We start from the raw sequence: 22373 nt of genomic DNA, 5'->3' as shown, positions 1-22373 counted from the left end.
TAAGGCACCAATTTGTATAGTGAAAGCAATTTATGCCAAAAGAAGCAATAAAAAAAACAACAGAAAGAACACACCCCAAGTGTTTGAGTAAATGCTCTCAATATTCTCTTATTCACAAAGAATAATGAAACAATGAATGGGGTGAGTACAAATGAGGGGGAGACTCTTTATTTATAGTTGAGCTCCCCCAAAACCGACGATCAAGATTACAATACATCGACAGACGAGATTTATCTTTATCCCTTAAACCATGGGATTTACAAGATATGTCATATCTAATCTAATCCAATCTAATCTAAACTTTACAAGATATGATTCTATCAATCTTTTAAAATTAGTTACCAAAATAGCCTAAGTTGCCATCTCTTCACTATTGGGCCAACTAAGCTTTAATTCGACAGGCTTCTCCAACAACTTACCGAATCAGGTTAGTTCTTGTGGGTCAAATGATCCCCATCTACACAATAGATCTCCATCGAATGCATTTGATGCGATGGTCACAGGTTTTGAACTGCGGCCCATGACACTAGTAATAGTATTATTTTCCAATTTTCCTCCTCGCTTCCTTTGTTAATTTGTTGATACCATTAATTTTTGACCCACAAGCCGACATCTGCTTGAATTATATACCTTTAAACCTCACTTGTAACTATCTATAAATAGCCCCATACCCCTTTCCTCCATTCTGCATTAAACAAATCTAAGCTTTTGCATAATAACATCCCCACCGTAAACAGCCTCACTCTGAGAGTTCTTTAGAAAAAAAATAAAGTGGTAAGAGAAATGGGAAAATTCCCAGTGATCAACTTGGAGAAACTGAATGGTGAGAGAGCAGCAACCATGGATCTAATCAAAGATGCCTGTGAGAATTGGGGCTTCTTTGAGGTACCGATTGCTACTTTATATGTATATATACTCTATTCTCCTTGGTAGATTTTTGCTAATTATTAGCGTGGTTCCTTTGGTGCAGGTGTTGAACCATGGGATTCCCTATGAATTTATGGACAGAGTGGAAAGCTTGACGAAGGAGCATTACAAGAAATGCATGGAGCAAAGGTTTAAGGAACTGGTGGCAAGCAAGGCCCTTGAGGGTCTCCAGGCTGAGGTTACTGATATGGACTGGGAAAGTACCTTCTATTTGCGCCATCTCCCTGAATCCAACATGGCTGAAATCCCAGATCTAACCGATGAATACAGGAAGGTGATGAAAGAATTTGCATTGAAATTGGAGAAACTAGCAGAGGAGCTGCTGGACCTGTTCTGTGAGAACCTTGGTCTAGAAAAAGGATATCTGAAAAAGGCTTTCTATGGGGCAAAAGGTCCCACCTTTGGCACCAAAGTTAGCAACTACCCACCATGTCCCACCCCAGACAAAATCAAGGGACTCAGAGCCCACACGGACGCCGGTGGCATCATCTTGCTGTTCCAAGACCCCCAAGTGGGCGGCCTTCAGCTTCTTAAAGACGGGGAATGGGTGGATGTTCCCCCCTTGCGCCACTCCATCGTGATCAACCTGGGAGACCAGCTGGAGGTGATCACCAACGGCAAATACAAGAGCGTGGAGCACAGGGTGATTGCTCAAACCGACGGGGCTCGCATGTCGATAGCTTCGTTTTACAACCCCGGCAGCGACGCCGTTATCTACCCGGCGCCAGCCCTGGTGGAGAAAGAAGAAGAAGAAGAAGAAGAGAAGAAAGGATTGTACCCAAAATTTGTGTTCGAAGATTACATGAAGCTTTACGGTGTGCTTAAATTCCAGGCCAAGGAGCCGAGGTTTGAAGCCATGAAAGCCAGGGAAGCAACAGCTTAAAGAGAATTCAATACCTGACGTAGCTTTGAGTTTGATCTGTTAGTCTATTTTAAGCTTTGTAATGGTGTATTAAAGAAAAAAGAAGTCAATGTTGACTATAGTCTATTGAATAATCTATTTTATTCTAAACAGTGAGGACCCTGTCAATTTCTACCATAAAAGATTTGATAGAATAAAATTGCTTACAAAGGAAATAATGGATTGCCAGTAAGGAACATGAAGATATGCAAGAATCATCCGGGGTGCTTGTTTTTCTTTAATTGAATCTATTTATTTAATTTAAATTCATAACTTTCTTAGCGGAACAGGTACAACTATACAAGTAGAATTTTGATGGACATAAAAGCTGTTATTTAATTATTTGAATCCACGTATAAAGAATCTTTATAGGGAAACAACATATTCACACCAATCTTATTATGATGTAATTAAGGCAGCTGGAAACTTCAAAACACAGTTCGAATGTCGGTCCTATTTTAGAGTTACATCTTCTTTTCTAATTTATGAGCTGTAATTGAATTAAGGCAGAATTGAGTAATGTGTTTTCTCCAGTTAAAATACTTTTAATATTCTACTAATTTATATTTTTATTATTTTTAAAGAAATAAATTAAAAACTTTATAAAATACAAAGAGGTGAATATGATAGTTTTTCTATTTTAGGTGCCGAACGTACTGTTGTTAAGTTAATGATGTGATTTGATGGGAAGCAATTATAAAAGATGTGAGTGAGAAATACCAACACCCCTATTGGAAGAGAAGTGTTAATTTGCTGAAATGCAATGTAATTTTCTAACAACACTCCTCTTGACATTGCAAGACTTTGACAAAGTATATCTTACCATTGTTAGAATAAATCCAACATAAAAGAGCATTGAATTTGAGGAACTCCTTGTTGACTTTTTTCATTGTTAATTACTTATTTGTGGGAAAAAGAAAACTTGGATGACTTTGTGTATGACATAAACCTAATGTTTTAATGAAATAAATTATTTTCATGGCTGGCGGATCAATCTTTGGAAGAAAAGTCATAATTGAAGATCATGTAATTTACATTAATGAATTAAAATGAGATATCATCCAAAATATGGTGAATGCAGCATTTAACTTATAACCATGATGTATTTTGAATGATGAATCTCATATTCTTACAAAAAAAATACATATTTATTTTAAAGGTCAAAATTGTAGACTAATTTTAAAATTTTAAAGAGAGTAATATTTCAGTAAAGAAAATGATTCATTTAGACTAGTGTAAAATTATTTGGACCTTTTATTGTATATTTTATATAATTAACATTTCAACGATATAATCATCGTATTTTATATTCTATTCATATAGATCACATATGTTGAATTTGACGTAAATTAAAAATTTTAACTATTTATTTTATGTAAAAAATCAATTAATGTTCAATAAATATTAATATATACAATATTTTATATCTATACAATAGAGATATCGAATCGACTCGAACTTTATATTAATAGCAAGTATAATTATATAATAAATTCATTAGTTGGATCACTAAAATGGTAATCGTATAAAATATACAAAATAGTGAGTTTTACATAAATGGATCGCTTCCCCATATAAAAGATGCAATCCGATAATTTTAGATCAAATGGCATTATTTGTAAATACCCATTTTAAGTCTATAGCAGCCCTTGATTAAGGGCTAATGTTGTGAAAAAAGAAACAATCTTAGATGGATTAGTCAAAGATTACACTATAAATTTATAAAATTAAGCTTTAAAGTAAGCAAATCAAAAGTGGAGTAGTTAATTATAATGAGAGAGTAAAAGAAAGGATCTGTTTCACTTTTGAAGATATAATCTTGAATTTGCTGCCAATGGGATATGTATGTGTTTGTTTGTCTTCTTTGATAGCCACAAAGAATATAATCTTCTTTTATATAAAATCTACACATATTTAGAGTTGGATCCTCAACTCTCCTTTGATAGCCACAAAGGAAGATAAGCAAACCGGATCAAACATCCAATACATCTAAAACAAATGCAATCTCTATATTGTCCCAATGGTAAAAGTTTGATTCTATTATACTCATTGCCCACAATAAATAAGTTTTTTCGAGATGGAGGGCAAGCTAAAAAATGAATCATAAATTTTGGGAATATCATTGTACTTGACATTTAAATAAAAATCACATAATCTAAGCCTAGCTAGGCTGGGCTTCTTGGACTTGTACAAAAATGTTGATTCTGACAACTTCTTTTATTTTTGATACATCATGAAAATGAGGGGGACATAGATTCTCCAACATTACAATCACCTATAATCTGAAATAAATAAACATATATATACCAGTGTTAAACATAAACCCTATCCATATTCCATACCTCATCCAAATGAACTGTTATTTAATGACTAAACCGATGGAGGAATCCGATTGATATCATAATATTTTTCAAATGTCAGAACCAATTTAGAAGTCCAGTAATAGGCAAAAGACAACGACAGCATCTCAGTCTGCAAAATGTTGCCGGGAACTTAAAAAAGTACAAAACGTTTGGGCTCCAATAGACTTGAAAGGTTAATGTACGTTTTGAAGCTTTCGTATTTTTTTTTTATATATTTTACTTGAAAAATAAATACTCCTTTAATAACTTTATAATAATAAATCTGATTTTAACATAAGAATTTTAATGGTATTAATAATTATATTTTTATTTTTAAATTCAAAAATTTAAAAAAAAAAGACTAAAATTCTCAAAATAAAAACAAAAGTAAATTCCAAAAATACAAAAAAATATAAAAACTTGCATATTCTAACAAATTTGAAACCAACTAGTAAATAACAACAATTACGAATTTTAAACGGATAAAAATACCTTAATTCCAAAAAGAGAAAATGCAATTAAAAAAAAGGTTCGGTCCAGCTGGGGAACATAACAAATATGCCCATTGGAACCCACGAAAGGCCAAGGTTTTGAAAGGGTTGGCAAGACACACATGCACCGTACAGCAATGCAACACCCATTGTTCTTAAAAGCATTGAAATTGGTAGATGAATGCATGCACTATACAGTAAATAAATGTTACATTTTCTTTTCAATATTGCCGATGAATCTTATATGAAACTGTTTTGTATATGAAATCTTGGTAATTATTGAGTAGCCAACAAGAATAATGTGTTCACATTGCTTTAAATCTACCTGCCTTGTCTATAATCATGACAATAAGAATAGCTGTAAAAACATGTCTGAAAAACCTTAAAACAAACCTGACAATGATTTCCAGAATGAAACATGGTTTATATATATATAACTACTCGGATAATCGTTGCATCTGCCATGGCAACCGGACATTTGCTTTTATGTATGTCTTTATTCGAATTCAGGGAACTCATTACCTTTTCAAGCAAGAAAACGACATTGGTAGATGCTTCAGGCTAGAAACATCAAACAATTCCATGAACCTTTGATCGGAAACTCTAGCTTTTGCCGCAGCAAATCTTTGGTACTCATCGAATATGGATGACAAACACCATCTTTGTAATTTCCTCAAGCATCCGACGAGACAACCGGTTCGGTGCTGGAAATACAAGAACAAAACAACATTATCAAACTCGGAAGGTATTAACTTTCTCATAAAGAAACTTGAAAAACTAACATGCAAGTACCTTTCCTCGTTTACAGTGAATTAAAACTGGATGATTCCTTACATCTGCATTGCAGAAAGATAAAATTAGATTTATCGAAAACTAATCAACCATGTTCGGAAATGTTAAAAAGCTTGTAGTACCAAGTAGAGTTTTTAGAGCTTCGCGGATTGTGTCCTGTGGAATATTTACAAATGGCTCCTGGATGAAATGTGTATATTAGTTTCTATCATAAGATATCGTTTCAAAGTACGTAGGACATCCCGATTGTCAAGACATAAAAATGATCCTAAACTCAGCTACATACATACACATATATATCACTGCTACTAATTCTAAAGCTTGAAGAAAGAAAGTATATATACTAAACCTACAAGACATTAGACATGAACATAGGACATCGAATCACTTTAAATCATCACACCGTAATCAACCATACATTCAAGGTAGTAGCCATGATCTCCAGTATACATATGATGATAATGTCAAGCTCATGCACTAATTATCTTACATCATTTCAGGACCAAAACCAGTTAACTCTTTTTTGTTTCCTCACTTGCAGATCGAAGATCCGTTAACACGATACTGAAATTATACCGCATTTGACAACGAGTCAAGCGTCATCCAGACTTTTGGTAAAATTTGACCCTTTATAATCAACATTTATTGGCCTCATTATCATGAAACTCCAAATAGGACCGCCATATCTTTCGCAAAAAGAAAAATAGTACCATCATAATCAATCCGAAAACACCTCTTGCTCTTTTCATAAGCAAAACACAAATGACTTATTGATTGATGTAAGGCAAAATTTCCCATACACATAATAGAAGGCAAGTGATATATATACACACATATATATATAAAGCAGCTCAGCAAGTTCTATTAAGAGCTGATGGACGATAAAGACAATAATATATTGACATCCCACTATTATATGCCCATAAACTATAAAATAACTGTAAAGAAGATAAGAGGCTTAATAAGTTCAGAAGAATCAAAACCCGACATACAAAGACCTTTTGCCACTAATCTCGCTATATACATATATATATGTTAGATCATACACCAAAACAAATAAGGCATTCTCAGTTCTTCAAGTTCTTCATAGATTGAAACTAGAATTTAAAACCAATAAGCAAATCTTTAAGACTACAATGCACAGCTGAAATCAAATGTTTTCCACACAATCCAAGACGGTTTCAATTACAGGAAAAAGGGACTAAAAAGAATACATTCTTCCCAATCTTGCAGCTAATCTTTAATCAAGTAAAAGCTAATTCACAACATAATAATTGACATGTAGTCCACCATAGTTAAATTAGCCCTTCATTAGTGTTTAAGACACTTATCCTGCTAATGATATACTATTCTAAGCCATTAAAATGTAAAAATTACAAACTCGAGCAACTATTTGGCCAAGATCCTCATCAAAAACACATTTGATCTCAATTGCCAATAAAAATCTTAAATTCCAAACCAAATTAAGAAGCTGAATTGGTGTGAATAAAAAAGTAAGCAATTTTGAGGAGGAAAAAAAGAGAATTTACCTTGTAACCTTCAATTCCAAACTGGAACAGCTTGATTCCATTAGACTTTAAAAATTCATTGTTGGCTTCTGAGTATGGTTCAGGACACAAATATCTAAACATTTAAACAAAACAAAAAAAAAAAGACCCTTTCACTCAAAAGTTCAAAAATTTGCATGTAAAAAGCATATTATTAAAGGAACAAACTTGAAGAGGAAGGGGACTTACATAATGGAACGAAGACGAAGTGTTTGAAGAAAAGAGAAGTTGGCAGAATCAGGGAAACCTGACCTGAAAATGCCATTGTCAACCATAGCAAAGTTCAAAGGAGGGATCAAGTTAAGTTCATCCTGTGACATGACCGGCGACGACATGTCGACTACTCGGTCAACGGTGGAAACGACTTCCGTGGCTCTGCACATCTCTTGGTTCCCTTTTTGGTGCTGGTTTTGGATCAGCTCGGTTGTTGTTGCAGTGTCGTCTTTCATGAAATATATAAATATATGTATATAAAGTTATGAAGAAAGAGAAAGAGGGTATGGGATCAAAGGGGAATGTGCTTTTTTGGGTAAGGGATGATTCTGACTTGGGTTACAAGGTGATGGAGGCAACTGTTAAAAAAAAAAAAAAAACCTTGGGGATGTTGAAGGCAAGATGAGGATTAAAATGGGGGAGGTTAAGGGTGATTGGAAATTGGGGTGATGAACATGGTTTATTTATATAAATCCAAATCGGAGTTTTTCTTTTAGTGAGAAATTTTAGTGCAAAAATGGAGACAGAATATGAGGGACCAGAGGTGGCAAGAAAGAAAGAACAGTAATTGTTTATAATTATGGACTGAGTCCCTAGTATATAAAAGATATTGATTTTAGTCCTTAATGGTCTAAAATGATCATATTTTGGTGTTTAAATTGACTTTTTTGAAGATATTTTCAATATTTTTAGATATATGTTTGGTTTCTTGAAAGTAAATTTGAAAAATAAAAATGATTAAAAATGAACTCGTCTTTTAAGAGGTGTAATTAAATTATTATAATAAATATATTAAATATATTTAATAGTATTAGACATTTTTTAAAGTTGGCATAATGGTCAAGTTTGGGTTCAAAGCTCCACCGAATTGGATGGATAATCCTCCTCATCACCAATTTTAATAATTTTATGACACCCAAAAATAACTTAATTTTACTAATTAAAAATTATATTATATTATTATTATTTTTTGAAACAAATATATTATATTATATTATTATTTATAAAAATAAAATGGGGTCAAACATGAATACCTCAACTTGTGTCTATGTTATCTTTATAAGTTAAACTTGAAGTTTTGTTTAATTAATTTATAGAATTCTCAAGTTAATATTTACTAAATATGTCATAGCTAACATTGGGCAAAAGTGAAGATAGTATGAAATGGAATAAATTTTAAAACAATAGGGGGATTTATGAAAAGAAAAGGGTGGAGGGTAAAGGAAATAAAGAGAAGATTCTAAAGAATATGCTTTGCCCTTTGCCTTGGATTTGGGGTTGAAAGAGAGGGAGAGAGACAAAAAAGGAATATTCCACCCAAAGTTTTGCCTCTTCACTTTCCTCCCTTTTTTTTCATCCCCTACCCCCTCAATTCTCACAAATTTTATAAAATAACCACTCAATTATTTATTTTTCTTTTTATCAATAGTTGTAACTTTTAAAATTGACATAATAACAACTTTAATCTTAATTCTGAAAAATCTAACCCTCAACATTTATACATTGTGTAATTTAATTTTTTTACAGTTTTGTTTTTCTTTGTAACCATTTTAGCTAAAAAGAAATTTATCACTCAATTTGGTTGAAAATATAAAACAAATGGAAATAGTCAAAATCCAAGATAATTTTTTAAATATTTTCTCATTCTTTTAAAATTAACCCTCAATGTTACAAAGAAAAGTAAAATTGAGAAAAGAAGACCAAATTATAGAATGTGTAAATATTGAGGGTTAATTTTTTAATCAAGACTTAATTGATATAATTTATAAATGTTGAATGTTAAAGTTACTATTATGTTAATTTTAAAAGCCGTCATTGTTAGCTAACTGGTGCAAAATAAAAATTGAATATTGTCCGACTATTTTGTAACTTTTCATAGGGGTTATCAAAAAGAAATTTACTTATAATTAAGTGACTATTTTATAACTTTTCATAATTTGATGATAAAAAAGTTTTACTAATAATTGGATGACTACTAATACAGTTTACCCTATATATTATTATTTTGTCCACTAATTTCAACTTTACAAATATGGGTTTTTTTTTTTTATCATGTTATTTTTAAAATATTACTTACGAACGAGTGATAGTGTTTTACCCTTATTTGTGGATATTTTAACTCCACTGAGAGCGGGCCAAATAACTCTTCAGTATACATGGGATCCAATGGTGCAAGTAGAAAAAATTTGAGGGACGAAATAAAATTATAAATTAGTATGAGGCAGGCAAAAGACTATTTTACCATTACACTAATTTACAATTTTATAATTTCAATGGATTTATATATATATTTATACATTTAAAAATATATTTTAAACGATTGAGTCTTAATTCGATTGGTATAGATATTGTTACCAATACAGGAGGAAATAGGTTCAAGTGCGCTGAAGCGTATTATCCTCCTATTTATGTGTTAGGGAGGGGGCGAGGGGCTATGAGTAGTTCTAAGCATTGTATAAACAAAAAAATAGATATGATCAAAATCTATGATGAAATTATTAAAAAAAAAACTTAAAATTTTTTAAATCTATTTGTGAATTTTTTAATTAAAATAATTAACATCCATAATTAAGTATATATTTATACATGTATTTTTTTTATCAACTTCATGCACTCTAAACACCACATATTTAATGCATTTTCTTTTCTTCTTTTTTTTAAGCCAACAACATTCGTTCTAGGTTGTCCATAGATGCCAACATACTCAATTATAACTTGCCTAAATGCATTGCCATTTCAAGTTTTTTTTTTAGGTTAAAATATTATCTTAGTCCTTATACTTTATCAAAATTTGAGATTTCGTCCCAAAACTTCAAAAGTTAAAAATTAAGTCTTGCTACTTTTTATTTAAAATCTTAGTCCAATCATTAAAATTGTAAGTATTTTCTGCCAAAATTGTCAATTTATAATTTTGATTAGACTGTCCTCATATGACATAACATAGTTGACAAATTTTGATGAAACTATAAATAAATTAAGATTTTAAATTGAAAAAAAATAAGAGAAGTTAAAGGTGGACTAAATACTAAATTATATACAAATACAGAAACTAACAACATACTAACTTCACTATTACACTAAATTATTATTTTTATGATTAAATTGACTTAAAATGTATAATTTGAGTTGGCAAAAATTTGGTTTCGTGTAAAACTTTACAAAGAACCTATAAATTTGGGTGGTTTAGGTTTCATTACAATAAGCTTTTATATTCGTTTCCAATACTAGTCAGAAGTGCAAATTCAAGAACGAGGAGTTTAACCAAGAAAAAGGGGGGATTTTATAGCAATGTTGATTCTTTTCCCTTTGTATCAAAATGTTTGACATTTAATTAAAATTCTTCAACATTAAATGGAATATTTCAGTCTAATCATCATCTTCAACTTTTTATTCATAAGAAATGCTTTAATCAATTATAATCAGAAACATATTCATAATTAAAATATGTCAAAATTTAAAAGAGTTAATAAACAATTGGTTTTAAGGAATTTTTACAAGTACGTGTATAATCACAAATAACTAGGACTAGAATTAAATCAATACAAAGTACAATTGAACTGAAATCATACATACATCTAAAGAAATATAACATATGATGGACTTAAATCCAAAGCAAATGGGGAGAATCTGCATGTGATAATTATGCATAGTGGAATTTAAATACTAAAATATTTTATCATTGAGTAGATGTTCATCGAGACCAAGATAAGTTTGATATACATTAAGACTTTAAGATTTATTAGAAGTAGAGTTTTATGTCACGTATACTTCTCATATGTTCTCTACTCTCTCGATTTCTTTGTTCCTATTTGGTGAAGAAATTTATACAAGTAATAGCTGCCCGAGAAGGAAAAATGTTAAAATTATCAGTAGTAAGAATCAAACCTATACCTAGATGGAGAAATCATTAGCTTCAAACCACTCAACTACTCCAACTTTTAGATTATATGTGCCATGAAATTTATAAAAACATTTTATTTATATCTGATCAGATTTACTCTAAGATTAAATTTATTTTTCACAATCATAGGCAACAAGGTGCAAAATTTTTAAGAAGTTTCTTTTATGTTGAATGATTTGAGACTTCTTAAATTTTCTTGAGAAGATCTAGGCAAAGAAAAGGGCTTGAAATAAGAGCCAAGGGTTTCAAACCTGCAATCCGAGGGCCATAAAAAGTCTTCTAACCACTTGCCTAATCTAGGATCTGGATAGAAGAACCAACGCTGAAAGGAATTCAATGTTGCACCTCCGATTCTCAAAAAAAATTTTCAGCTTATTATTTTTTTGTGAGTATTATTACTTCGCACGACATTATATTCATACTTTGTCAGGTTCTGAAATTCCTATTGATAAATTGTAAATTTTTAATAAGAATAACTTGCTGATTTAGTGCTAAAGTTTTAGCTTACCCTCAAATCCTAAGTTGAATTCCCTTTGAAAAGAAAAAACTTCTTTTTATTTTAAGCCTGTGCAGCCCAACTTGTCAGATTTCAGTCTGATTTAAATTCTATAAAATCTGATAAGCATAAAGGGTGAGATAATCTAAACTATCTGAATTATGTGGTAAGTTATCAGTTTAAAAAAATTGATTAAATTAATTTTATTGAAAAAATTTCTCCACTTTTCTCTCTTTTCATTTTTGCCATCCCTCTCTGTTCTCTTTTCTTTTTCTCTTCTCCTCCATTGTGCCGCCCCTTTGTTCATTTTTTCTCTCCCATTTGATTTTATTTTTCTGCTCATTTTTCCTTCCCCCTAAAAGTCGAACCTTGCTAGTTTTACTGTTATTGCCGCACATCAGCAGCCCTTTTTATCCTCCATTGCCGCCATCCATTACACCACCACATTTTTGCCATTGTCACTTTATTTTACTCTTCGTTTTTCCTGTCATCGCGGATCTGAGTAAGTGCAGAATTTTTCGGTTAATTTAATCAAGTCTAAGTAGTTTTTATTTTATTCGATATTCTGATATGGCCGAATCTGATGTATTATCATTTTCTTGGTGTTTAAATGTTCAAGATCTAGATCCAAATCGTATGGATCTATAGCGTTGGGAAGTTGTTTGCAAGCCGTTATAAGTCAATTAAGGTAAGTGTTGAATCTCCACTTCGGATCTGAAGTTTCAATTTAAGGTTTGCGGCTTGGTCGAACCCTATAAGGGCTTTAGGGGGGATGATTTTTTATAAATATTTTCTGTTGTGTTCAGATTTAAGCAAGTTCTAGTCGGATCTAAGTCCTAAGAGCTGCGGATTTAAGTAGTACTTCGGGTCTACGCTTATTAGCTGTTGGTCTTACCATTGAGTGTTTAATTGATTATTAAAAATAATATTTTGTGCATGTTAAACCAATATACATGCTGATTGGTACATGGCCGAATGGTCATTAGTGAGTTTAAAAGTTACCGATTGAGGTATGTACTAAAAGGGTAGTGGCCGATTATTAAAGGGCTTTAATTGAGATTAAGGGTCTGTTTGTTTGCCAGTAAAATATTTTCCGGAAAATAATTTATAGAAAATGATTTACTTTTCTGGAAAATGATTTACTGAAAATATTTTCTGGGAATTTATGTAAAATATTTTCTTTTATTTGGCAGATTTCCTGAAAATATTTTCCGGGAAAGCTGTTTTTACATATATTAATAAATTTTGCAATGATTTATTTATAAATAAATCAAATTAAATATATAATAATACTCAATTATTAAGCTAGAATATTAACTGTCATAAATTGAAAACAACCAAAGTCAAAATTTAATCAATACAGTACACATTGAACGAAGAACCAGACACAAGTTGAACTAAAATCTCCAAGGAACAAGATAAAATCCATGTAAGATATACACACAGAGTGAGGAGACTTGTATGTCATAATTGCACTCGAACATTTTAGAGCTGAAGGGGCACCAACTGGTCGGGGATTGACAAATTGACAGGCATTTTCTGTTGCATTAAGTAAAGGAAGCATTCCAGTTGTAATGCCCTTTATGCATGATTTAATTAAATAATCATTAAAAAATTCAGAATCTCAGAATCTGAGCAAACAAGGATGCCGAAGATTGGAGGAAACAAAAAGGGGAAAGTGAAATGGGTATTCTTTTTGGAAGAAACATGAGTTATAATGCATTATCCAACAAAATCAATTTCAGTGTCTAAAAGACTGCACTTAGCAACTAACAACAGTAATGCTAAAATGGGAGAAAAGGGAATGTCAGCAAGCTGTCTATAGTTTCTATAATTATTTAGAAATACATTAAAAGGTGGTAGAACTGGTGGATTATGCAGCTTCCTTAGTCTATTTCCAACCTAGCAATATATTTGTCATATAAAATCCTTGCTTTCTCAAGGTCTCCTAGCTCGGTGTAGTAGTCAGCAATTGCTCCATAAGCTTCTGTATTTCTAGAGTCTTCTCCTTCTCGATCAGATATTACTAAAACCATTGAGTGGTATTCAATGGCTTCTTGATATTTGCCTTGCCTTTTCAACGGGGTACCTGAAATCAATCAAACTTAACTGTTAAAGTTTCTGCTACCCTTCATGGAAAGGGATCCCAGCTGTAGGAAAAAAAGTTTTTTGCATCACTCCCCAGAAAGAAACACATAAATTAATTAGCTGGTACAAGTTTTAAAGGCTTTACGATTCATCGTTTTATGCTTTAGCACTGCCACTTGGTACAAAAAAGCGACATGGGATTTCCTTTGAAACCAAATATAAGATTCATAATGAAGTCACTTCTCTGAGTATCTAATAGATTGATACACACAGATCCAAGGGAATTCCATAAGGTATCATAATCCTTATCTCTCTTTGGCCACTTGGATTGGCTTAAACCATAAGCATTTTACTATACTAAATTAGGAATAGAGACTAGACAGGCAAATAAATGGAGAAGATACAGACCTAAACCCCTGGCAGCTTTCTTCTCCTCGATAAGATCTTTTAGACTCTTAGCAAGCTCCAGTGCTGTCTTAAACTCTAGAAAAGCCTTCTCAAGTTCTTGATTTCTTAAAAAGTTCTTCCTGTTCTCAACTCTTCCTTTCTTGGATTGACAATTACTTCATTTTCTGATATTCTACCACCGATGGGAACAAACTCAGGCTGGGAGCATATGACTCTATCTTAGCCTGCCTTCTTAGAGTAACATTGATTTGGCGCAGCTGCTCATTCACTCGCTGCAGCTCCTCTTTCCTCTGCCGTGCAAGCAATCCTAATGTGCAAATTGTGGATGATCAAAAACAAAAAAAATCCAACATAATGTAAAATAAGGCTTTGAAAGTTCATTTTCATTAGTTATATAGACTGCTCAAAATAGATTCATGTGTTTAAAAGTGGAAATTGTGTAGTTAGACGTTTCAGTCACCCATTTCAAATTGGTATTCCAACTGAAAACAGTTATCTTATTTCTAGGCTTCTGCACGAGACAATTTTTCTAACATTTTAAATCGGCCATTTAGAATCTCTTTTCAGGATATGTTGGGATAAATCTAGTTATAGGTATTTTAGGATAACAATTTCTTCAAGCACATCAAATACAGTTTGAACAACGAAAAATATCAATAGCTGGCTGTATTTGAATTGCTGTATGTTCATTTGAAAAGCACACAAAGTGGCATGCCATTATGGATCAGAACTAAAGATGAGGCTAAGTAAAAAGATACCTCCAACTATGGCACCAATAAGGGCTACAAATAGCAGTAAAGGCCTGTTGAAAAAGGAGTTATCAGCTTCACAATTTCTTGATTCTGCTAATTGAAGACCAAATATTGGAGTTGGAATCTGATAAAGACGGAGACCTCAAACTCAAAGTGAAATCAGTATCTATCTTATAAAATCAAACCATGATCTTAACCTTTTAACCTACTTGAATTTTCTTTTGTCCTAACAGATTTAAAAGCATTCCATAAGTGTTTCCCCTTCCTTATTTTTTTTGCATAGAGGAGCACATAAAGAATTAACTCCTCCATGTCTATTTTTCATACATAGGAGATCAACAAAATACAATCAGGCAACGCATACAACATTATTCATCATGAATCAAGAAACGCAAATGAGAGGATAAAAATAAGTAATCCTACCAAACAAAGAATTAGCGATTTCATCCATTTTACAAAATTAAGGGTGACTACAAATCACCCATCTTTGCTAAAATCCATTCTAGCATTGTAGTATATGTCGAAACCGTTTTTTGAAAACAAAAATTTAGTTGTCGACTTTTAAAAATAAAAAATTGGAGTTGCCACCGATCCTTGATTGGGGTGTGATCGGCCCACCTTAAAAACAATTTTGGTCTACGAAATTTGAGAAAACAGTCCGGAGTCGATTCATACGAGGAAGGGTTAGCACCCTCGAAACGCCCAAAATCGGTACCAAATTGATTATTTAATGTCTTGAGGTCGAAAATTTGAAAGGATTTTAAAAGAAAACTTTTTATTTCATGAATGAATCAAAATAGTAAGACATTTTTATTTCAAAGAAATAAAACACCACACCCAGTGAGTTAGGGCACAATATTTTTAAATCTTCAAAATACCCGAATATTGCCTTTTAATTTTGAAAATTCTTATTTCGAGATAATAAAATGTCATGACCAGTAAGTTAGGACCCAACATTTTGAATTCCCGAGAATAAACTTTTATTTGAAATTTGTGAATTTATTACAGAATGAATACTTGGCTTTCTAAATTCATCGAAAAATTAATCGCAATCCAGTAAGTTAGGATACGATATTTCTCGAGAATTATGAATGCCAAATATTGAAAATTATAAAATATGGTGGTTTAAGACAAAAATTTTGACAAAACCAAAATATGTGTTTTTGAAAGTGTGATAAATGTTAATGCATAACATGAAATCATTATTTTAATTTAAATCATATGTATATATATTTACAAAATAGAAAAATAAAATGTATAAGTATATATACATAGGTAAATCGTGAAAATTAGCATACGTATATATTCAAATACATATATATATGTACATATATTTGTAAAGAAAATGAAAAATGCTATAAAAGCATACGTATATATATATTTATAAAAGTAAAAAAAAATTGAAACCAAAGTATAGAAGCATATATATATATAGAAATTAGGAATAAAATTGAAATAAAAACATATGAATAATATATATATATAAATATAAAATACGTATACTACAAAAAACATATGTATATTATATAAAAAACTATGCGTATGTACAAATATAATAATAATAATAATAATGATGGTAATAAATAATATAAGAATAATAATAAATGATGGGAGTAAATAAATTTAAAAAAACAACAAATTGCAAAAAAAAAAAAGGACCAAATAGTTAGAAAAACTAAAATAACTAGAAATAAATGAAATTTGTGCAAAATAATGTGCCAAATCGCGACATGCGAATTACATGGAGGGCCAAATCGGAAATAATCCGCCTCCCCAAAACGGTGTGCAGTGATATGGGCTGAAATGAACAAAGGCAGAAACATGCGGGCCAAATTAGAAAATAAACAAAAATTGATTTAAAAACAATTTAAAATTTGAAGGACCAAATGCGCAAATAGACCATTTAAAGGAAAACGCGCGGATCCTAGAACCGGGTCGGGTCGACGCGCGGATTCCCCCTAAAACGGCGCCGTTTGAGCCTTACTATTTAAATTAGTTTTACCTTGTTGTTTTTTAAAAAATTTGCAGAAAACACAAGCTAAAAGGAAAAAACTTTGAAGCTCTGCTAGGGTTTTTTTTTTAAATTTTCTTTCTGCGTCGTCGTTCGTAGGCCTTTTGAACCGGATCTCCGATTGATGCGGAGATGGTAGCAAACGGCGGCCCGAACACAGAGGTAAACTCCTCTTCACTCTCTTCTCTTTATAAATCAACAATAAACATGAAAAAAAGAATGAACGCCGGAAGAAAAAAAACCACCTTTATATTCAAAAAAAGTTTGTATCTTTCTTTCTTTTTCTCTGTACTTTTTAGTGTTTCTATGTGTATTCCTTTACCGAAAATCCCCTCTTTACAGAATTTTCACGGCTTTAAATAGCCGAAATGGAAAAGAAAAATAGAATCAAAAGAAATCTATTCCGATTTTTGCTCCTGTTTTGTTCCCTTTTCCTTGTTGTATTATTTGTGTTTGTTGTGCAGGTGCGGCGCGCAAGGCATGGCGCTCGTGGAGGAGTGGCGCACGTGGAGGAGGCTGGCTCCGAAGCTTGCGGCGACTGGAGAGGGAGGCTCTTTAGGGTTTCTGTGTTTTTTTGTTTTGGGGCTACGTTTAGTTTGGGTCAATACTATTGGGCTAAGCTTGTAAATGGGTAATTGGGCCTGCTGTGTTTTTTTATTTTGTATGGGCCCGGGCAGAAAAAATTGGGTATTACAGCTGCCCCTTTTTTCTCGTTGTCATGTAATGGGAACAGAGCAAAGACTAAAATGCCCAATTGTGCCCGGTGTTACTAAGCCTCGACTTTTTCAATACTTCTCTTCTTCGAGTAGCCTTGTTCCTTCCTACTGCATCTTCAGAGGTATAGGAACTAGTGTTTCAATCTACTCCACTGCAATGTCGGGGAGATAGGATTCATACATTGTAGCTTCTCAAAAGAACAAGATTTGCTATCCTTAATTTGCTTCACTGCAACTTCAGGGAGATAAGACTTGTAGCTTCAACTTGTTCTGCTACAACTTAAAAAATAAATCTTAATGCGATCTGCTCTACTGCAACTTCAGAGAGATGAGATCTGCTGTTTTTGATCTACTTCACGCCAATACATGAAGGCAAGATATGTTTTTTCGATCTACTTCACGCCAATACATGAAGACAAGATCTGCTTTCTTCGATCTACTTCGCCACCAGTATGGGAAGACAAGATCTGTTATCCTCGATCTACTTCACGCCAATACATGAAGACAATATCTGCTTTCTTCGATCTACTTCACGCCAATACATGAAGACAAGATCTATTTTCTTCGATCTACTTCACGCCAATACATGAAGACAAGATTTACTTTCTTCGATTTATTCCACTGCCGACCAGGGAGATAGAATTACTGCATCAATATACTCCACTGTAACTTCAGGGAGGTAAAATCTGCCATCTTTGATTTGCTCCACTACTGCTTAGGGATATAAGATCTATAATCTTCAATCTATTCCATTGCTGCCGAGGGAAATAGAATTATTGGCTTCAATGTACTCCACTGTAACCACAAAGAGGTAAAATTCACCATCTTTGATCTGCTCCACTACTGCTTGGGGAGACAAGATCTGCAATCTTCAATCTATTCCACTGCTGCCCAGGGAAGTAGAATTACTGGCTTCAATGTACTCCACTGTAACCACATGGAGGTAAAATTCACCATCTTTGATCTGCTCCACTACTGCTTGGGGAGACAAGATCTGCAATCTTCAATCTATTCCACTGCTGCCTAGGGAAGTAGAATTACTGGCTTCAATATACTCCACTGCAACCTCAGGGAGGTAAAATCTGCCATCTTTGATATGCTCCACTACTGCTTAGGGAGATAAGATCTGTAATATTCAATCTATTCCACTGTTGCCCAGGGAGATAGAATTACTAGCTTCAATGTACTCCACTGTAACCACGAGGAGGTAAAATCTGCCCTCTTCGATCTGCTTCGCTGTCTATGCAGGAAGGCAAGATCTGCAATCTTTAATCTATTCTACTGCTGCCCAGGGAAGTAGAATTACTGGCTTCAATGTACTCCACTATAACCACAGGAAGGTAAAATTCACCATTTTTGATCTGCTCCGCTGTCTATGCAGGAAGGCATGATCTGCTATCTTCAACCTGCTCTACTGTCTCCGAGGGAGGCGAGGTTGGTGTCTTCGATCTGCTTCACTGTCGATGCAGGAAGGCAAGATCTGTTATCATCACTGATCTGTTCTCTGGGGAACATGACCTGTATAATAAACTTTATGAACCTAATTATGCCTAGTGATTAGGATGTCATGATCAGAATGAATCAAATGCTCCTAACTAGACATGTATGAATGACATTTGAATGAATGCAGAATGTCATGAAAATGATATTTTAACGCTTGGGTTATTATTACTCCAAGTTTATTAAGGTTTCATCACTAATGTGTTATAACACCTTCTTGCTCAGTTGGCGTCTCCAAAGAAACACTTAGTCAGATTGCCCCACTGTAACCTTTAAGGTTTAATCCACTGGGATGCAAAAATTTGTACCATCTTTCTCCCGTTGTAAACCAAGATGTAAAAGATTTGGCCATTTCTCAATCCTCTTCTATCACAATTCAAGGATATAGGATGTGAAACTCTTTGGTCTTTTACACCATTCCCAGGGTGTTATACCAAATGCTCAAGCACAAATGAAGAAATCTTCTCCAAGAACAACTTCTTCTTATTATTTGGTGGTCATTGCTTGCTTGTTCATTGAAGCTTTGTCACAAACATGACATCTTGCCGTATTGTTCAATCGATGTTTTAGACAGTAAAAACTCAAAGGGATAGTCTGAATTTAGACTTTCCCTTGTCAGATTTCCAACCTGGTGCGTTCTAAACAATAGTTCTGTTTCAGGTTCCTGTATTATTTAAAAACTTCTAGAGTAATATGCAAAACTTCCCTTGTGAAAGTTTTATTAGTCCATTAATTATTATTTTAATGCAACATGCTTGCAAGAAATCATAATAATGGGTAGGAATAGAATTGATTTAGAGCATGGCTCTAAGATGAATAGATTATCCAAGATAATAAAGATGGATAACAAAGAAAATGATTTAGGAATGCATATCTTGGCAATGAATGAAGTGTTCCAAGAATAACAAAAATGGTATAAGGATTAGGTGCCCCAGATATCGCAGCTTGAACTTCTCTGTACAGACTTTCTGAAGACCATTTTGAGTTTAACATGTGTTTAGGAGATCTACAATACTTTGTCGATGCCCCAAGATGTCGCTTACCCTTTCCTATTGATTCAGGTATAGCAAGACCACTGCATGCCCCACTCTGATCAGTATTTGAGCTGCTCTGAAAATTTCAAACGCCATTTTGGTCAACATTTGAGCCGCCCTTTTTGGGTTTTCAACTCAAATCCCCTTTGGTCTAAGGCGCCATTTGCGGGTTTTCACCTTAGCCTCTCCATTTTCTTTTTTCATTTTTCATTTTTATCTTTTCATTTTTCACATCACTTTTTTTTTGGACTCAAACTGCCATTTGCGGGTTTTTACCTTGGTCCTCTCTTTCTTTAAGTGGAGTATTTCCTGCCTGAATCTGAGTTTATGGGACTTTGTAGGTTTATCACCCATCTCATTCAAAATCAAAGCTCCTTTGGAAAAGACCTTCTCTATAACATAGGGTTCTTCCCAATTTGGCATCCGTTATATTTTTTGTAGACTGAGGATCTTCTTCAGCATTAGGTCGCCATCGTGGAATTCTCTGGGACAAACTTTTTTCTGTAGGTTCGTATCATTCATTTCTTGGTACATCTGACCCAGATGAATAGCTTTTAGTCTTTTTCCTTCTATCAAGTTCAATTGATCCATTGCGATTGGATCTGTTCTGCTTCATCCAACTTGTTCAACCAATACCCGTAGAGAAAGAATTTTAACTTCAATGAAAAACGTGATAAACTGGAAAGAGTGGCATTAACCTTGTAGAGTTTTCATTGCTCCATTCATGATATTCACCTTGAACATACTGCAAATTTCCGATATCGTGCTGTTGTTCAGATTGCAATTACAGCGCTTAAACTGGGCACATCCTGGTATGACCATGCGAAGGCATCTTTGAATGCTTGAAGTAACTCAACAACGTCTTGCTTTACTTTTTGGTCATGCATGTTCCCTCAAGGTCACAGTCTCTATTGTCTCATGAGGTAAAATTTCCTTCCTGCTCTACCATCCTTAATAAGTCCAGAAATAAGCTACAATCCATGTCATCTTCAAAGTTATGAGATCCCTCTAAGCACATGTCTCACTCAAAAGGAGATTCTGGGTCTGTAACAGTGTCACTCATGTCATTGATATTTGGGGACCCATAATGGGTACCAAAGAATATACAAAAGAATGTATGAATAATATGAATGAACGAATGAATGGTTTGGCAGAAAAATCCAAAAGAACGACGAAAACGTAAAGACTGAAAGAACATTTGCTCAAAGATGATTACAATAATGTATTCATTAAAATAATAATATTCAGACTTGAGCCTATTTCACAAAGAAATTCTTATTGCTTCTAGGCTAAAAGCAACAAGTGTGTTCTGAACATTACTCTAACAAACTCTAAATACTACAGGGTTTCTTCTGCAGTCCAATTATTTAGAACACTCCCAGGTTTACAAGGGCGAATATCTGACAAGGTCCCTTCTTCAGTTGTTCCTTGTATAGGTCACTGATGTGAACACCTCCCAACACCTCCTCATATACTGCATCCACCCTATTGTCAATCCTGATTAGGAAGTGGATTTTTTTCAACTAGATGAGTCATCAAGCTTGACAACACCCATGTTGATGAGTTTTCGACTAGCTTTTTGAAGGTAATGCAATTCTCGATTGAGTGCCCTGTAATTCCCTCATGGTAGTCACATTGTGCGTTCGCATCATACCACTTGGGATACGGAGGTTGTGGGGGTTTTAAGTAGGAAGGAGAAACAACGTGCGTATCAAATAAGCTTTTGTACAGCTCCTTGTACGACATCGGAATTGGCGTGAACTGGAGCTTCTCAGTACCTCCAGATTCCTGTCTCATTGAACTTTGTTGACTAGCAACCCCCTTTCCTGGATGACTTACAGTAACTGATTTAGAAAAACCTGTGTTGTTCACCTTATTTTCTCTTCTCCTTGAGGCTGACCGCTTGTTACTCTCTTTCGCCTCAATTTTCCCGCTTCTTATAGCATTTTCAATCATTTCACCATTCATAATTATGTCAGAAAAGCTTTTTGTAGCATTTCCTAACATATGTGTAATGAATGGGGCTTTCAGTGTGTTAATAAACAGCATGGTCGTTTCTTTTTCTAAGAGCGGTGGCTGAACTTGGACTGCGACTTCCCTCCATCTCTGCGCGTACTGCCTAAAGCTTTCGTTCGGCTTCTTCTCCATGTTTTGAAGGGTGATTCTATCAGGAGCCATGTCTTCTACATGACTATACTGTTTCATGAATGCTTGTGCCAAGTCCCTTCATGAACCAATCGTGGTACGGCTCAGC

General features: G+C 33.6%; 2 protein-coding genes, 1 long non-coding RNA gene and 1 pseudogene across 3 annotated transcripts; 2 read left to right on the top strand and 2 right to left on the bottom strand.

Annotated features, from left to right (window-relative positions):
• Positions 1–681: 681 nt before the first annotated feature.
• Positions 682–1939, top strand: LOC105789967 (1-aminocyclopropane-1-carboxylate oxidase 3). Its single transcript, XM_012617329.2, has 2 exons — positions 682–885; positions 971–1939. Exons 1-2 carry the CDS (start codon positions 784–786, stop codon positions 1808–1810), a joined length of 942 nt encoding a protein of 313 aa, XP_012472783.1. The 5' UTR covers positions 682–783; the 3' UTR covers positions 1811–1939.
• Positions 1940–4901: 2962 nt separating this feature from the next.
• LOC105789975 (tyrosine-protein phosphatase DSP1) lies at positions 4902–7736 on the bottom strand. Its single transcript, XM_012617339.2, has 5 exons — positions 7190–7736; positions 6983–7076; positions 5576–5633; positions 5454–5497; positions 4902–5365 (listed from the first exon to the last, which is right to left on the bottom strand). The coding sequence occupies exons 1-5, from the start codon at positions 7447–7449 to the stop codon at positions 5180–5182; spliced, it is 642 nt and encodes a 213-aa protein (XP_012472793.1). The 5' UTR covers positions 7450–7736; the 3' UTR covers positions 4902–5179.
• A 3777-nt stretch (positions 7737–11513) lies between these two features.
• Positions 11514–12841, top strand: LOC128042362 (uncharacterized). The gene is made up of 2 exons (XR_008197662.1): positions 11514–12112; positions 12230–12841. It is a non-coding gene; the product is annotated as an uncharacterized LOC128042362 (long non-coding RNA).
• A 443-nt stretch (positions 12842–13284) lies between these two features.
• LOC105761617 (protein FLUORESCENT IN BLUE LIGHT, chloroplastic-like) lies at positions 13285–22087 on the bottom strand (annotated as a pseudogene).
• Between the last annotated feature and the right edge of the window lie 286 nt (positions 22088–22373).

The sequence above is a fragment of the Gossypium raimondii genome, chromosome 7 (genome assembly GCF_025698545.1).
Source record: "Gossypium raimondii isolate GPD5lz chromosome 7, ASM2569854v1, whole genome shotgun sequence".
NCBI classification, from domain to species: Eukaryota; Viridiplantae; Streptophyta; class Magnoliopsida; order Malvales; family Malvaceae; genus Gossypium; species Gossypium raimondii.
The sequence above is the reverse complement of the archived record's forward strand: the minus strand, read 5'-3'. Positions and strand labels throughout refer to the sequence as shown.